Source organism: Leptonychotes weddellii, chromosome 2 (genome assembly GCF_054177405.1).
Source record: "Leptonychotes weddellii isolate Sample4059 chromosome 2, ASM5417740v2, whole genome shotgun sequence".
In the NCBI taxonomy this organism is placed as follows: domain Eukaryota; kingdom Metazoa; phylum Chordata; class Mammalia; order Carnivora; family Phocidae; genus Leptonychotes; species Leptonychotes weddellii.
The window spans coordinates 49,897,741-49,916,814 of record NC_138370.1 but is presented as its reverse complement, the minus strand read 5'-3'; the positions used below and the strand labels follow the sequence as shown (position 1 = coordinate 49,916,814).

The window sequence follows — 19,074 nt, the reverse complement described above, 5'->3', positions numbered from 1 at the left end:
GCTTCTCCCTCTCCCTCTGCCTGCAGCTCTCCCTCCTTGTTTTCTCTCTCTGTCAAATAAATAAATAAAATCTAAAAAAAATTTTTTCAACTAATTGAACATTTTACTTTGTAATTTTAAAAGAAAAGAATACACTGAAAAAGACAGATGATACAATATTTTCTTAAACTGCTCAATCAACTGATTATTAAGTCAAGATTAATAATCAAGAACTACTATTTTGGAGGTACCTAGGTGGCTCAGTCTGTTAAGCGCCTGACTCTATTTTGGTTCAGGTCATGATCTCAGGGTTGTGAGATCGAGCCCCAGGTTGGGCTCATGCACTGGGTCTGGAGACTACTTAAGATTCTCTCTTTCCCGGGCGCCTGGGTGGCTCAGTCGTTAAGTGTCTGCCTTCGGCTCAGGTCATGATCCCAGGATCCTGGGATCGAGTCCCACATTGGGCTCCCTGCTCGGCAGGAAGCCTGCTTCTTCCTCTCCCACTCTCCCTGCTTGTGTTCCTGGTCTCGCTATCTCTCTCTCTGTCAAATAAATAAATAAAATCTTTAAAAAAAAAAGATTCTCTCTTTCCCTCTCCCTCTGCCCCTCCCCGCATTCCCCTCTCTCCTTTCTCTATCTCTCTCTAATAAAAAAGACTATTATTTTGGTCTTCTGCTCTTATTATTCTCTGGAGCAAAGGCTTTAGGTTAAGAAAGAAAGTTATTGCTATTCTGAGTTCCTTCAAGGGTCAGTCACCTTGGCAACTTCCAACTATGTACCTAAATCTCTACCTCTTATTTCCTGGAGCACAGATGATATCTCCCAATTCCCTGAATCTGCAGAAGAGAAAGCTAGCACTCCTATCCTTAAGGCCACTTGTGCTTTCTGAGACCGACACATATGATTTTTCCCTGTTAAGGCTGATAGCACTTAATTCTCTTCCCTAGCCACGGAAACATCTCCCAAGATTTGCCTGTGGTTTTCTCCTAAAAGTTGAAAACAGCAAATAACAGCTCATCAAATTGTATACTTTAAATATGTGTAGCTTATTGTATAGCACTTATAACCCAATAATGTTATTTTAAAAAATGAAGAACCTTGACAATAAGGTCACCCAGCTCTCCTCAAGGGAGCCAAAGGAATAATCCTAAGCAGGTGAAAATTCATCTCAGAAAGTACTAGGGAGTCATCTGTATATTAGAGATAAATAATCAGTAAAGGCTTCAAGATCTAATCCACAGAATACGGTTACCATTATTTGGTCTGGAAAAATTCTAAAGTAGGCACAACCAAATACTCACCCAACCTCATTAATTAAAAAGAAAAAAAAATCTCACTAAGGTCACACAACAGACCTTTTAGGCGTTGAGAAATGGAACTTCCTGAAATAACACTAAGATAAATCAATGATGAACTAGATGCCTAGGTAGTGAAAGATGGGAGTATTAGCTGAAAAATGTAAAACTTGTCAACATCTAGAAACCAATCTGGTTTTGGTTTAAAACCTTTCACTCTAAAGGTTGTTAGGTTGTTCATTCATTCTTAGAGCTAATATTTATTGAGAGCCTATAATGGGCAGGTGCTATACAAGGACCTCAAGGGACCAAGGTAAACCAGAAAGAAGATAAGGTGCTACCCTTAGGAGCTCACTTCCTGATAGGGGCAGGGAGACAGTAACCACATCAACAAGTAACTCAAAATAGTTGAAGAGAATATAAAATGCTATAAAGGAATAATATCAATGGGGATAATAATCATAGCTATCATTTAAACAGCCCTGACTAGGCACTACAGCGCTGCTTTTAAGTATCGTTGGAATTAACCCACCGTATGAAGTAGTTCTTTCGTACAAATGAAGAGACGAGGACCAAAGTCACTTAGACACTTAGTGGTAGAGCAAAGACTTGAATCCCAGCCGTCTGGATTCAGAGTCCAAGTTTTTCCTCACAATCACACCACCAGGTGTGGAAGGTAAAGCAACTGGCAAAGGAGGAACTACTTTAGATAAGGTGGTGAGGAAAAGTCTGTCAGAAGAAGTGACAGAGATCTAAAAAATGAGAAACATAGCCCTTCTTTCTGGCAGTAATTAAGGAGTAAGCATAGTTGTCTATTGGGCTATACCTACTTCATTACATCTGCACATAAGGAATGCTTATTTTTATATTACATCTATATAGCAGAGGAGCAGGTTGCTAAATAATTTTTTTGTTGCTGTTAAAAAAAACTGGGCAAGTGATATTTGCAATGACTGACTAAGAATCAAAATAAAATGATAAAATTAATAAAAATGTACAGTTCACCAGAACCTACAATGCACAATGGTTGAAAACATCCCAAATCCCATATTTAGCATTTACTTCATTCAAACTTTTTTGCTTGCTAAGAATCATGTCATACTTGTTCAAACGACTGCTAAACTTGAATGACTCAGCTCTGAATTAATGACATTGTTCAAGTCTTCCATCCTATTTTGCAGAAGAGTGGTATTTTTGAACAAATAAAGAAGAAAGCTACTGATTTCTTTTTTATACTGCATTCAGTCCTTGACAAATACACCCTTTTATACATATCCTGGCATGGTGTCTTCAAGAATTCCCCAGATTTCCCTAAGAAACCCCTGCCCCTTCCAAATTTCCAGCTTGCTCAAGTCTAGGCAGATCCTGTCTAAGCAGAAGAGAATCCACAACCTCTATGGCTCAACCTCAATCTTAGGAGCCTAAACACAGGCTCCAAGGGAAGAAATCAAGGCCACTTACACAGCCATTCTTTGCCCTACTCATTCTCCTTAACCAGAGGCTCCCACTCTGTTCAAAGCGTGAAGAATTTTGTACTTTAATAAAAGGTCATTTGTTTGTGGCTATACCAGACCACAGTTTTATTACCTTATTCTAATATAGGTGCAGATTGTACTACACAGTTATGGGATGTTAAGGGAGAAGAGAAAGAGAAAGAAGACAAGAAGGAAGGGTAAACTATTCCAGCAGCATTTCTATTTCTCAATGTCTCAATCCTCCCACTCAATTCTCTTTACCCACCTCTAATACTCAGCTCCTTTCAATTTATCCCACCCCCTAATTCCACAGCTGAACCTCTGACCCCGTGATTCTACTCCAGGTCCACAATCCTATCCCTAAGCCCATTCTGTGTAGAGTTTCTGCCACAACCAAGTTCCTTGAGCATTTCCATTAGCAAAGCCAACCAGCAGGAGTTGAGGGGGAGTTCCCGCTTCTGCTGACAGGCCTGTGGAGATCAAAGATGTCACTCTGAGACTCAGAATTCAATTCTGAACTCATTTCTTTCATTTTATGTAGTAGTGAGATTCTTTTATTTGATCATTACTATACTCTGCCATATTCTGGATTACAGTCTAATCTGAGCTCCAAACCACTATGCATAAAACATAGCAGTGCCAGACCCTTCAAAATATGTTATACATTTGATCCTCTCAGAACATCTGGGGGAGGGGGGGAAGGTAACAGTTTTTGGAGCACTGTGAAAAAAGCAAAAGCACCTAACAATCATGGAGACTTAAATGTATATTTATAAGATACAAGAGAATGTTTTACACCTGGCTTTTTATAACACAGCCTGTTTTTATACTGGGGATAGTCTGGACCCTAAATGGGTCAGAGCAAGAGAAAGACCATTTCAGGAAAAAGGCTCAGTTTTTGATTCCTTATAGTTAGCTTTACCCCATCTAAGATTGCTTGTAACACAGTCTATACTTTATTTAAGTAGTTGAATTTTGATAGGTTGCTATTGAAATCCACCCCCCAATTCCCCTGAAGGCTAAACCAGGTGTTACTAATCCCCAGATGCTCTGCTCCTACCAGAAACTTCAATCTGATGGCCTGACATCAAAGAAATGTTCATAGTCTCTTAGAGATAGATGATTTGTTTATCCCATCTCAACTGGCAAAATTCTGGTTCAAATGAGAAAAATACTCATTTGAAAGAAAGGAGGCAGAAGAATGAAAATACCTTCCACTTGGGCAGAAGTTTATCTTTCCAACTTAAGTTAGAATAAATAATCCTAATGACCTGAGTGACTCAAAATGACTCTGGATTTGCCAGGGGTGGATCTTTTACGCCTATCTGCACAATTCTACACCTGCTCAATAACAAAAAAGTATAGCAATCCTTTTTCATGCATCACAAACCAAGTATTGGCATGTAATATTGATAATACCTAACAAGTAAAGACAAGCTTTCATTACTAATCTCGTGCTTACCCATGCTTTTCAGTGTAACTATTCAAATACTTGGAAATGCTTGTAATTTTCCATGACCCACAGCTAGAATATAAAAATAATATACAGGAAGGATTGCCCGAGAGTTAGGAATTTTTCTTCTGTTGTTTACTTTCAAAGGAGAAAAAAATGTTTCAATAAATAGGAACATATGGATAAAAATCTAGGCTCATACATGGTTTGAATTATTTTTCCATGGGCATACGGTAGTCAAACTGATTTTTAATGAAAACTTTAACTACAATGACAGGATTTGTCATTTTAGTTTTCAAAATCATGCCAAAACAAATGCCTCAGATAAAAAGATGGAAAAATAAGTAATGGAGGTTTTTCTTTTTTACATGCTTAAGATACATGCTTTGATATCTTAAACGACAGAATTACTTTTAATTTCCCCAAACAACCTGTTTTCTCTTACTTTTTGGCTCTTGCACATGCCAGTCTTCCTGCATGGATGTTCTCCTTGCCATAAAAATGCACCTTTTCTATTACTCTTGGTTAGCGTTTATTTATCCATCACACAGACATCCACTAAGAACTCACTTCTTCTAGAATCCTTCTGTGACCTCAGCTAACTTTGTATCGTTGTTTGCACTGTGTTTCATTCTTTAAAAATGCCTTCAATTTGTTTTCAGCAAGAAATTCTTATGACTAAAGGACATGAATATTTATGACATATGATGTAGTGCAGGCTTATAATGTAATGTTACAATAAATTGTAACATCCTATTTCATTTTTAATTTGTGTTATTCTTTAAAATAACAGAACCATACTCTCTATAAAGACTTCACTGAATCAGGCTGGCCATAACCTTCCTGAGTAAAGCTGATTAAAAAGGGAGGAGGGGAGGGGAGGGACTAAGGTATTGCTGGTATAACATGGGGGAATATTCATTCTTTTACGTCATGTTTATTAGAGGCCTACTCTGCAAATCACCGTTCTAGTTCTGATGATGTGGCAGATAATGAAAAGAAATAAGTAAACAATCATACACTCACCTCCCACCTTACTCAGAACTTATCAACCTTCTGTTCCCAAAGTTGGCAAATGGAATAGAACACCTGGAAACAATATAGGTACTGATAGGAAGCATACAGTAACATTTAACAAGACACAGGAATGCTTTTAGCAGGGGGACACAGTGAAGAGTTTCAAACATTTCAGAGTCTTCAGTAATTGTAGGCAGGATGGAGCAATTCTTCTTAATCCATCCAGTGATCTGAAACAGGGCATTCCTGGTGCTTTGTGTGGTGAAGACGATTTCTTCTTCTCCTCCTCCTCCTCTTCCTCTTCCTCCTCCTCCTCCTCCTTCTTCTGTAGGCTGGGTTTTTGTCTTTTTTTTTAACCCCAGTTTTATTGTGATATAATTGACATATAACATTGTATTTGTTTAAGGTGTACAACCTAATGATTTGCTCTGTGTATATATTGCAAAATGATTGTGAGGGCTTCTTTTTTCCTAATTTAAAAAAATTTTAACTAAAAAAAATTTTTTTTTAAGTAGGCTCCACGCCCAATGACCTTGAGATTAAGAGTCGCATGCTCTACCGACTGAGCCAGCCAGATGCCCCTGGGAGGACATCTTAATACCCAAAATGCATAAGTAAGATTTGTTTACTAAGCCGAGTACTACCAGGATTGAATTTTCTACAGATTAACTTACCTCAACATATGAAATTGGGAATATTCCTATTTTGTCTGCCAGCATTCCTTCGGCCCAGTTTTCATCCACTCTACGGATCACAGTCAGAACATCATCCTGAAGAAAGAGCAAACATTAGTCTACTTGATCCCATGTTAAGCTCGTCATTTAATTTTCCTTTTCAATAAAGGGGCCACCCAAGTTTTAAGAGTACATGAATTAAAATGCTATGACATGTCTTTAGTACATGAATCCAATGTTGTCACAAACTAAGTGGCCATTATCAATCAAACAGTTGGTCCTTTCAGACAGTTGTAAAACTATGTACTCCCTCTATACAGGGGCTCGCTGCTTTTTACAACTTCAAATGCTACCCATCCCAGGCTCTTGAGCTTCTGTTTTAGATTGATTCTCAGGCTCTTCTCATGTTCTCTCTGATAATATACCAAATGCCCATTTAAATGCATATCCTTCTGCTTTTCTTTTTTAAAAAAACAGTATTGTGTTTATCTACTTAAAGTTCTAAAGCGTTTTATCAATTCAGTAGATATACTCCTGTGTGCTTTCAGCAGAGAAATTTATGTATAAAATAAGGAAATAATGATGTTTCATTTTGTTATTCATAATTCAGTAAATTAAAATCCCTGAGTGGCACACACATCCTGTAAAGTGGCTTAGAATTACATTTAGGCTCTAAATATGAAAATGATAACACACAGAACATCAACCAAAATTATCTTTCATATAAGAACAGCCTATGCACAAAATTATTTTTTTATGACTTTAAGAAAACTGCTTCCAGGTATTTTTAAAAGCACAGTGAAATACTAAAACTATTTTATCTTTTTACAAAAGGAAATACAAGCCATATTCCTGTGTATCCAGGTCCGAAGGAAGAGTTGACAAACAGAAAATCTCATTCTAAATTTACCTTTGCAAATGGAAGGCAATCTTTGTCTGCTTCCTTGTCTTTCACTTCAAAGTCATAAAGTGCTTTGCACTGAGGTGGGGGCTGAGGTAACGGTTTGATAATCTGCACAAAATTTGTGGGGAAAAAGCCATGGATCCCGTTCACTTCCCCATGATACCAATTTTCATCCACTTGTCGCCGCAAAATGATGATGTCACCTTTGCTGAATTTAAGGTCTCCAGGCTCTTTCCCTTCGTAGTTGTACAACGCTTTGGCACAAGGTAACTGAGGTATACCCTTAAGGAAAGAGATGAGTTTTTAATTAAAGGATGGTCCAAAAATGTCTGAAAATTTAACTGTATTATAATTTTTAGTCAAAATCAACTCGACATAGCATGCAGGTCTCTGGAGTTCAGTGGGTGGGAAAATGAAACCCTTCCGGGAGGAAGTGATGACACATGAGCCAAGTCTTCAAGGAAACACAGGAGTCAGCCAGGCAAAGCTGGAGTGGAAGAATAAAAGAGAAAAGTGAGGCATTCAAAGCAGAGGGGATAGCACCAGCAAAGACACGAGCATGCTGTGCAAAGGGACTGGAGTTTTATAAAGAATGCAGTGTTCATGGAGAGGAATTATGGAATATAAAGTGTAGAAGTAGGCAAAAGCTAACTCATGGGGGGTCTTGAATAACATGTAAAGAGGTTCAACTGCTATGTCCATCAGGCAATGACAAGCCCTCACAGGTTTGAAATACAGATGGCCATGGTAAGAAGCAAGTGTCAGGCATGAGAGTAGAAAATGGACAGAATGGGGTCAGGCTGACAGCTATGTGCAAAGCATAGGCCTAAACTACTTGAAAAATTTTTTACAGCCTAATCTTTCTAATGAAGTAAATAGGAAGCCCTACTCATAGTACTGCCCTCTCCCTGGGCTCTTCCATCTCCCCAAGCCCCCCAAAAAATGGATCGAAGTTTTATACCCCAGAGGCAACAGAACTTCATAATATAGTTTTTAAAAATTACTTTGGGGGTGCCTGGGTGGCTCAGTCATTAAGCATCTGCCTTTGGCTCAGGTCATGATCCCAGGGTCCTGGGATCAAGCCCCACATAGGGCTCCCTGCTCCGTGGGAAGTCTGCTTCTCCCTCTCCCACTCCCCCTGCTTGTGTTCCTTCTCTCGCTGTCTCTCTCTCTGTCAAATAAAAAAAAAAAATTACTTTGGTTTCTAGTCAGTGATTTAGAGTCTGGCCTACTCCTAAGCCAAACTTTTTTTGTTAAATATTTTTGTTTGGCTTAAGAGGAATAGCCAATTCTTGGCTCTCAAAATGCTATTGGCAGTCATCTTGTGTTGGCTTGATCCATGTGATGTTGTGTTTGGTTAATGAGGGCTGCTCGAGAGGCCAATATCCCGAGGAGGCAGGAGCTGAGCCTTCCAAAAGTTCTGACAACCCTCATGTGCCCTCTGACTTTTGGACCCTGCCTTAAGATCTTGCCTATGAAGGCATGACTCCTGTTATCCGGCCATGACCTAATCTTATAAACAATTCTGCTGTGCCCTTTGGTTTCTGCAGAAGGGAAATGTCCATCAGGAACTCTGGTGCCTCACAATCCTGTGAACTTTAGTCATATCCCCTTCAGTGTCCAACTCTGTGGAATGATTCTAATTTTTGTCTACTCTCACAGAGATGCCTCACTGCACACTCTACTTTATTACCTATTTCTGGAAGTCTGGTTGTCATAATATAACAATATTTCCCAAGATAGGTTTGAGGAAATAATAGTAAATAAACACAGAAACAAATATCACTATGAAAGAGGGCAAGAGTGATCGAGCCAGAGACAGAGAACTGACAAGTACTGTAATAAACCAACTCTTGAAACATAACTGATGGGACCATGATCAGGGAGTTTCAGGTAAGGGTTGGAAATACAGACTCCAGAAGCCAGAATGCCTGGGTTTGAATCCCAGCTCAGCCACTTACTAGCTGTGTGACCTTGAGAAAGTTAACCTCTCTGTGCCTCAATTTCTTTGTCTGGCTTGTTGTGAGGATTTAGTGAGTTAATGTATGTAAACCACTACAAAAGGCCCAGCAGTTAGGAAGTGCTACATGCGTGAACTATTATCATCATCATCACTGCCCAGTATGAAAAGCCTTGCTCACCAGTGAAACACAGCACCTGAAAATGTATTCGTCTCTATGCAGCTGGATGCTTTTCCTTTTGGATGAATTCACATAGCAATTACATTTTTAATACATATTCACTGTATAGCAATGCAAAGAATGTTCCTCCTAGGAAGTATTGGGATTTCGAAATGTGCATTTCTGAAGCACACATTTATTTTCTAAGTGAAATCCATTCATCTTCTGGTTCAACAGAAGAAATTACAAATTCACTGACATGCACGGTTTAATAGGGGATGGCATTTTAGATGTGGCTGTAGTTCATCTTGACAGGGCTAATGTAAGGCATTGGAAGCCTGCATGAATTAATTGAAAATCCTATTACAAACTTGGTGACAAATAACTCTATTCACCATTATGGCCTGTTCTCTCGATTTTCCCCCCCACCTCAATTAGCTCTGTTTGGCCCACTCTGTCCAAATCCATGCCAGCCAAATCCATGCACTAAGATACACATTTAGCACTCTTAGAAACCACTCTGAACTGCTCCTTGAAGAGATCTGTAAAATTCCCCAAAAAACACAGTATGGTTCTTTTGTGACATGCTTATGTGGGAACTGAAGGAATTTATTTCTTCACAGATCACTTCCACACGCCAGTGGCCCAATGAACTTATTAACTTTTCCAGCAAAGCAAATCTGTTAAGTATTCCTAAAATCATCACACATTCTTAATACAATGAATGGCAAGGATAAAACTTAAAACAGTGATATACATTATGGTTAGCCTAGTCACATCTCTGAGATTGCAACCTAAAATTATTAATTCACACTGATTTGCTAAATCTTGACTGCTAAGGCTATTTCAATGATCAATAACCACAGAGAAAGAATCATAAAGCTTATGGCAATCTAATCCACGAGCAGACATTTGTGCATCTGGCTGTGTTTTTCTATGGTGTTCTTTTTCAATTAAATTCTAAGAGGCTAAAAAGCCAGTTTGTGTCAAGTTTCTCAAATGAAGGTTTCCCACATTAAATAAAATGAATTCTACTCTGATTTCAAATCAAGCAAAGTTCAGTGATCTTTTAAAGGTTTATTCCCACACAGACTGCAGATGATTAAGGATAAACGGTCAAACGACTTGGAAGAGCCATAAAAGAATGCATTTTCCTTTTGCAACATCTGAAGGATAAAGCCAAAACAATTGGTTTGATAGCCTTGGACTTCTTTTGTGGGTAAAATACATCCGGGGCCCACGGAGGCACTGCCTTCTCATTCATCTCCTTAGAAAGGTCTGGGAGTCATGTCATCGCCTGGGCCCTTTGCCCTCCGTGCCTTCGGCAGGCTTTCCAAACTGCTGCCTTTCTTCTGTATCCTCTCATCAGGCCAAGGCCCCTGAGGATCCGCAGAGCTTACATTTCACTTGGCTACACATGAAAAGGAGGCTTAAAAGGAGAGAAAGCCAGAGAGAAACTGACTCTGCAGTCTAACCTTGGGTTTGCAGCTGTCATTCATGCTGCCACCTTTATCAAAAACCTTGGCAATTTAGACAGGTGAGCTATTATAACAATTCTTAATCTGAAATACATTTCAACAAATAGGGACTACTTTGCTCATATAAAAAGGAATAAATATGACAGTTGGCCAGTTTTACTCTTCAAGTAATTTTGCTTCTACATTATGTATACAGATATTTAAATGACATTAAAATCCTTATGAGACCTGCACACAAATATTTTTGATTAAACACTCTACACTCCATTTTTGTATCATCAAGTGTATTCCAATATATCTGGCAAAGTACTACTTGATGATGTAGCTGAGATTCTGACGGGTAAATAAAACATTCACTGCCAATTTATTTTATAGACTCTAAATGCCAATGCCCAGATATACATGCAAGACAGCCTCCTTAAATTCAAATCTCTTCATGCATTTCTTACTGCTCCATAAAGTAAAAAAGATTCAATGACCTACTAAAAAGAGTATCTGGAAGACACTCTTGCTGTAGGAACAGCACCACAGTGTGTATAATTTAATAATTTAGTTATATCTAAATGGGCACAAACTATGGCTGATTTCTACTTGACTTTCAAAAACTTTCCAGAAGAACTGAAGCACAATGAAATTACAATAATAGGAAGTACTACACACAGAGTAATAAGTAGCAAAATGGGTTCAGAAAAGGATTTTTTAAAATGTCCTTTGTAGGGGTGCCTGGGTGGCTCAGTCAGTTAAGCATCTGCCTTCAGTTCAGATCATGATCTCAGGGTCCTGGGATGGAGCCCCGCATTGGGGTTCCTGCTCAGCAGGGAGCCTGCTTCTCCCTCTCCCCACCTGCTCATGCTTTCTCTCGATATCTCTCCCTCTCTCTCTCTCTCTCAAATGAATAAATATTTTTATAAGTAAATAAACAAACTGTCCTTTGTACAACAAAATACATGTTGGCTTTTCCCTACAAAGTGAAAATCTATCAGAATGTACCAACAGGGCGCCTGGGTGGCTCAGTTGGTTAAGCGACTGCCTTCAGCTCAGGTCATGATCCTGGAGTCCCTGGATGGAGTCCCGCATCGGGCTCCCTGCTCGGCGGGGAGTCTGCTTCTCCCTCTGGCCCTCCCCCCTCTCATGTGCTCTCTCTCATTCTCTCTCTCTCAAATAAATAAATAAAATCTTTAAAAAAAAAAAAAAGAATGTACCAACAGTATTTCATAATAATACTGATTTTTTAATAGTTAATAAGTCTTAAGTATTACTCTCAAGATTTCTAGGTTGGATTATTACTCAAATATTATTGGACCATCACTTGAAATATTTCAATTTCAATATAGCAAACATCCAGTATTACAAGTTATTTTTGCAAAGCAGTAGAGACTGAGAATCCCATAATCCCATGATAGCCCATCTTTTTATTCGTTCTTTCCTTTAAAATTTATTTGTGGAGAGCACTGTACTGGGGCATTTTATCTGGTGATCACTTTCTTAAGCTACTATCTGCTATCGACCCCAAGTTTGTCACATAAAATCTTCTCATCAGACTAACTGTAATCATATCTACCAGCACTTCGAGGATGGCAGTTGTGAATAAACAAAAATGAAGAAATACATGTTTTCTTCATTCACTTTTCTTGTCTTTTTTCCTTATTTTACTGTTTCACTGTCCTCTTGCATGCTCATTTTCTCCAGCTTTCTTCTTAAGTATACTCTTTGCAGGCTGCCTGTCCTTCTCCTCTACTCCTGACGTGGTTCCGGTTCCAACCTGCCTCAGAAAGTGGGCTGACTGAGGCCGGTTTTGTGCCCTGTGCATCCAGCTCCTGCTTACACTCCATACACTCTTATCTGCTCCTTCTCCTCACCCTCGGCTCCTACAACCCAACCCATAAGCCCTTACGGAGTTTCTATCCTGACTCATGACTAAACGGCAATCAGCCAGTTATAGCTTTCAGCCTTGTTGTTTTAATAATATTAATGGTTTAGGGGAAGGGTGGACGGAGAAAAAAACCAAACAAACAAAAACCCAAGGTTAAAAGGAGAGGAGACAAAGTAGCAGCTTTCCCTGGGCTGTATTCTCACTGTTACTTAAACAAGTGATAATACATAATCATTCATTTAATCAATACTTAATCAAATGTAAATACAGAATGAAATAAGTTGAGGTCAAAAGATTATGTTCAAACACCCAGAGAGAAAATAAAGAGCAGAGTTTTCCAAACTTAAGAAAAAAATGATAGAGGAGGCTCTTAATTTTTTTCTAGGAACTGCAGTATAGAGAATAGATAAATACAACCCCATGGGGTGGAATCAGGGCCACCGTGGCTCCCCTCTCCTACTTGCCAGGAGTGCCCACGGGGGCACTCAAGAGCACAGTTTGAAAAGCACTGTTACAGGGAGAGAAGTGGACTAAGGCACATGGCTTAGGAAATATCTAGATTTAGGGGATTAAAAAAAAAACCCTAAGAATTTGAGAGGTAGGAAGAGAACAAACAGAATACAACCACAGTAGTAAGAATAATTCCTGCAACATGATCTTATCCATATCACCTGTGTCTTTAAAATCTGGAAACAATTCCCAATTATCTCTCCAATCAAATTGGTGTCCTAAACCATGGGCTTTATGGCCCCCCCCTTTGCAATGACTGTTCCACTTCATGTTTTCCACTGTCAGCAAGTAAACCAGTCTGCGGTCGTCACCTCCAACCTCCAACAGGCCATCCCCTCTGGCTACTGTCTGAACATCTGTGTCCCCCCAGATGTCACTGTTGAAATCCTAACCATCAAAGGTGATGGTGTTAGAAGGTGGGGCGCCTGAGAGGTGCTTAGGTTTTATGGGTGGAGCCCTCATGAATGGGATTAGTGCATTTATAAAAGAGAGCTCCCAAAGCTCCCTAGCCACTCTGTCCTGTGAGGCTACAGTGAGCAGGCTCCAGCCATGACCCAGGAAGAGGGCCTTCACCAGAATGCAACCATGCTGGCTCCTTGATCTTGGACTTCCAGCCTCCAGAACTGTGAGAAATAATTTCTGTTGTTTATAAGCTTCCCAGTCTGTGACATTTTATTATAGCAGCCCAAATGGACTAAGATACTCCTTCAACAAAATTCTTCAAAAGCAGCCCATCTCTCTGTCCACCTTCCTACATGGAGAGTCCCCAGCACTTACACACATACATCTTGACAGAGCTACAGTTGATAATTACACTGCATTTATTTCACTTCTATTTTTATCGTATCTAGCATGACTGCTTCTGTTGTTTGAAATCAGATGTAAATAAGGCCAGATCAGAGATACATTCTAGTGCAGGGCAACAGGACAGATTCTGTTTCCCAGATGTAGGGGCCACTTGTTCTTAAGGACCCAGTGCAGGCACTGCCTCCTTGGGGAAGAGTCTCCTAACCTTCCCTCCCCCAAATCTGGAGAAAGTGCTCCTCCAGCATGTCTTACTCATCCTGTTACTATGGCTTTCATCTCACTCAGTTTACAACCTGTTTCCCCTACCAGACTGTAACCTCCTGGAGATCTGGGACGATGTGTTACCCATCTTTAGATCATGAACACCTACAACCTCAGCGTCTGCAAATAAATTCTTGGTGGATAAATAAATTTAAAAAATGAATTTATCTCTAGGCTGAGGTCTATGATATGGATGGGTAAGTGTAAAAAATACCATATCTAAAGGAAAAGCAACTTAAAAGACAATTCTTTGGATAGTCAGGCTCACCAGCTTAAATGTATTGCACAACATATGCACTCACATATTTCCGTGCCTCTGGTACTCCTCATGAATGGCAGACCGTGAGCCCATCCTTGTGAAACTGTCTTCAGTGCCTCCTATGGAACACAGCGTATGGTGGGCGCTTGACACTGAGACATGGGAGGAGCAGGAATACTGAGGAAAGAATTTCATTCCCTGTTTCTGAAGGCTGCTGGGAAACCTGGAGCACACGAAGGTGCCACAGAAAAACCTGGGGGAATGTGAACGAGTCTAACTGGTGTCCACTTCAATGTGCCCTGGAAACATGACTAAAAACATGATCCATTCTGGAAATGGGCAGTTGAGTTTGTACTAAGCAAAATGCTGGCATCTGAAAAATGTGAAACAAATTACATAGCAAACCACAGCAAACAAATATTTTCCTTTCAAACTCATCTGGTGGTTATGAGGAAATAGTCACGTAGTTGATATATAGCTTTTTTTCTTGGCTGGCCTTAAAAAGGGAGTATCCAACTGACAGACAAATCATTAAAGAAAACAAATCTTACTGAATTTCTCTAAGGGAAGACAGCTATTGAGAATGCAGTCACGGAAATAAAATACAGGAAATTTATGTCACTCATTGCCCTGAATATTAGTTTTCTGTTTCATCACGTTTAATAATTACAATATATTTTTGCAAAGAGGAGGAAAAGTTATTGGGAAAATTCTCTGCAGTAACTTGAGCTATCATCTTGGGGACTCATGGCAAGATGAGGGATGTTTCCTGGTAAAAGGTCAAGTTTCTGTCTATTTGAAAAACAGTTTGATTCCTGGCATGAATCTGCCCCTGTCCTTTCCTAAACCTCCCACCTGCCTGTGGGGGCGTGGGACTAGATGGAGAAGAATGACCGTGTATCAGAACTCTGCATGGCCCTTGCCTAATCCTTACAGAAACCCAGAAAGGTAGGGAGAGTCAAAAATACAGAGGCAGAGGGGTGTGTGGGAGCAGGTTTTTAATATTAAATAGAAAGGTCAGGTAAGGCCTCAATCTAATTCAACGGCCTGGTTTTAGATTTTTTTTTTTTGTCCAGTGTTTTCATTAATATCCCTGAGAGAGATGCTCATAAAATTTAGACATGACATTATATATGAAAGATAGTTCATAGTTTCAGAGTTAAAATAACATCGAGATAAAAACCCACACATATATGGGCAATTAGACAAAAGTGCCAAGGCAATTCAATTTAAGAAAAGAAAGTCTTTTTAACAGATGGTTCTTGGATAATTAAAAGCCCATATGGGGAAAAAATGAGTCTTGACTCCTACCTCACATCACACACACAAATTAATTTGAGATGAATCCCAAAACCAAACGTAAAAGTTAAAACTAAGTTTTCCAGAAGAAAGCACAGATTATCTTAGTGATTAGGTAGGTTAAAAAAAAAATTAACCATAAAAATTTATTAATTGGACTTCATCAAAATCAAAAAATCCTGTCCATCAAACGACAATAAAAAAAAAATAAAAATGCAAGCCACACAAAGGAAATAATATTTGCAATACATATAACTGACAAAGGATTTTAATTTGCACATATAAAGAACTTCTATAAATCAATAACAAACAATGCAATTTAAAAACAAACAAGATTTGAAGATATAATTCTTTATTTTTTTTTTTTTTTTAAGATTTTATTTATTTATTTGACAGAGAGAGACACAGCAAGAGAAGGAACACAAGCAGGGGGAGTGGGGGAGGGAGAAGCAGGCTTCCTGCGGAGCGGGGAGCCCGATGAGGGGCTCGATCCCAGGACCCTGGGATCATGACCTGAGCCGAAGGCAGAGGCTTAACAACTGAGCCACCCAGGCGCCCCTGAAGATATAATTCAAAAAGGAAGTTATTACATAGCCATGTAAAGGTATTTAACGTCATTAGTCATCAGAGAAATGCAAAATAAAACCACAATGAGATATTCTTTCATAACCATTAAAATGATTAAAATTAAAAACACTGACAACAGGTTGCCTAGGTGGCTGAGTTGGTTGAGCATGAGACTCTTGGTTTTGGCTCAGGTCATGATCCCATGGGTTGTGGGATTGAGCCCTGTGTCGGGCTTTGAGCTCAGCACCGAGTCTGCTTGGGATTCTCTCTCAACTTTCCTCTTGCCCCTCCTTCCACTCACTCACTCACTCTCTCCCAAATAAATAAATCTTAAAAAAAAAGAAAGAAAAAGACTGACAACAGAAAATGTTGTCAAAGATACAGAGCAAATAGAACTCTGGGGCACCTGGGTGGCTCAGTTGGTTAAGCAGCTGCCTTCGGCTCAGGTCATGATCCCAAGGTCCTGGGATCAAGCCCCACGTCGGGCTCCTTGCTCAGCAGGGAGCCTGCTTCTCCCTCTCCCTCTGCCTGCCTCTCTGCCTACTTGTGCTCTCTATCTCTGTCAAATAAATAAATAAAATCTTAAAAAAAAAAAAAAAAAAGAACTCAGATACCCTGGTAGTGGAAGTCTAAAAATGGTACAACCACTTTGGAAAACTGACAATTTCTTATCAAGTTATTCATACACCTACTCTATGACCTAACAATTCTAATCCTAGGTATTACCCAAAAAATGAAGACATATGTCCACACAAAGACCATAACAGAAACTCTCAATGCAGCACTCTTCATAATACCAAAAACTGAAAACCAAATGTCCATCAACAAGAGAATAATGAAATCCTTAGTTATAAAAAAAAATTACTGATACACATGAGTGAAAAAAAATCAAAATTAATACTATATAATTACACTTTATATGACTTCCTGAATAAGTAAAACCAACCTACTGTAATAGAAATCAGAACAGTAGTGGTCTATAGGGGTTGGGGAATGAATGGAAGGGTGCGTGATGAAAATTTCTGAGATTAGAGATAGATTCATATTTTGAATGGGATGTTGATTATCTAGGTATACAAATGTGTCAAAACATATTAAACTGTACACTTAAGAACTGCAATTCACATATGTAAATTTTATCTCAATATTAAAATATATAAAAAATAAACCAGTAGCAGCACTTAGAAAAAAATGAGAAATAACCACATATAACAAATATGTGACCATGTATGCACATGGAGGAAAAGACACAAAAGTATCACAGTGAATAACAACTTACGGCAATCAAGAAAATGGCAAAACAAGAAATCTGAAGTCCAGAGGTATGGAGATTAGTGCCTAGAAAGATGGCAACTTTTCGAAAAGGAAATTCATCACCAATGTACAGAGTATGTGTATAATGTAGGGTCTCTGCTATAATCTGACCCGGCACTTTGTACCAGTCAGTGCTCACTAGATGTCCAGGTTACATTCTGAATCCCATAAACAAAGTGAACAGAGAGCTGCATCGTGTTCCGTGGGGAGTGGCATAGAAGATAAAAGTGTTGGAAAATATGAAGGAAAAGCTGCAGAAAGTGAGATGTATCAGTGGGTCAGTATTAAAGTAAGTATTCAAATACAACGAAATGGTGTTACATAAGAAAAGTAAGTGGGCTTCATATTCACTAAAGAAAAAAATAAAGGCTTAAATTGATGCATGCATTATTTAAGTTGGATAAAAGAATTTCCTGACAGTGAGGGCTGTTAAATATTGCAATGGATTATGGTATCTCTTTCACTGGAGACTTAAAAGATAGGACAGTCTCACAAGTTTTGTTCTGCCCAAAGGCAAACGAGCAAAGATTATGACACGTGATCTCTAGTAATGCTATAATTTCTTTGGCAATCAGACCATTTGAAAAAATAATTTAATTCTTGATGATTTTGCCATTTGTTTCTTTTTTAGGAGTGGAATCTCAAGAATAAAGAAAATACTAAGGTATGAGAGAGTGAGCTGGGAGGGGACATTTGGGAAAACAAAATGAGAATATGAATTAGCTTGTAGAAATCCAATCAAGCCAGCCTCAAACTCCAAAATCTATCACAACCTGTTGCAATATTATTAACAAAAGTAGAGGCAAGCTCAGCTGTGGTCAGGCACACCAGGTCACTTTTATCTCATTATTTTTGTTTATGTCAAAAAGTAAGACACAGGGGCGCCTGGGTGGCTCAGTCGTTAAGCGTCTGCCTTCGGCTCAGGTCATGATCCTAAGGTCCTGGGACTGAGCCCCACATCGGGCTCCTTGCTCGGCGGGAAACCTGCTTCTCCCTCTCCCGCTCCCCCTGCTTGTGTTCCTGCTCTCGCTCTCTCTCTGTCAAATAAATAAATAAAATCTTAAAAAAAAAAAAAGTAAGACATAATATTACTGTGTATTACTGTTACTACTCTCCATAGGAGTGTTCTGCCAGTTAATTAATATGAAGTTTACATAGTGAAGACTGAGTAATTACTGCAGGATAATATCCTCTTACTTTGAAATAAATCTATTACAAGGATATAAAACCAATCCTGTGAAACCCATAGGGTAGAATCAAGATCTTTAAAACATAATTAAGTCTTCATTAAAAGAAAAAAAACCCTATCTATGCATATGCTTTGGAATTTTGGCTTTCAAAAAATTTTAAAGTATTAACTGAATATAGAGACAATCTTATAGTTCTGTCAACAAAGCTCTTTTACCTTTGATTAAGTTTGTTATAAAATGATACTTTAAAAACACCTGTAAATATTCTGCAAAACTTAAATGAGGGTTACTAGAAAATGCAAATTGCTTTTCTTATATAATTTCTTATCATAGGACTGCACAAGAAATACTACTGTGAAGAAAAAAATATTTGCAATGGATAATTTTACAAACATAATTATTTTAAAACAAGTAGTTTATTGAAGCTCCCCTCTAAAAACAATTTCAATTTAAGTATATTGATTACTAAAAATATGAAATAAGAGAAACTTAAGGGGAATGATTTACTAACTAATCCAACACAGAGAAGCCCAAATCCAACTCTTCTATTTCCCCTAAATAATTAAACAGTAGGATATGAATTACAGATATTTTCAACC

General features: G+C 38.7%; 1 protein-coding gene across 1 annotated transcript in view; it reads right to left on the bottom strand.

Moving 5' to 3' along the window:
- Window positions 1–19,074, bottom strand: part of SH3RF1 (SH3 domain containing ring finger 1) — a 172,219-nt gene that overhangs the window by 52,179 nt on the left and 100,966 nt on the right. The window contains exons 3-4 of the mRNA XM_081812909.1: window positions 6,804–7,079; window positions 5,894–5,989 (exon numbers count right to left, since the gene is read on the bottom strand). Coding sequence (XP_081669035.1) covers window positions 5,894–5,989; window positions 6,804–7,079 — 372 coding nt within the window. The remainder of the gene's footprint in view (window positions 1–5,893; window positions 5,990–6,803; window positions 7,080–19,074) is intronic.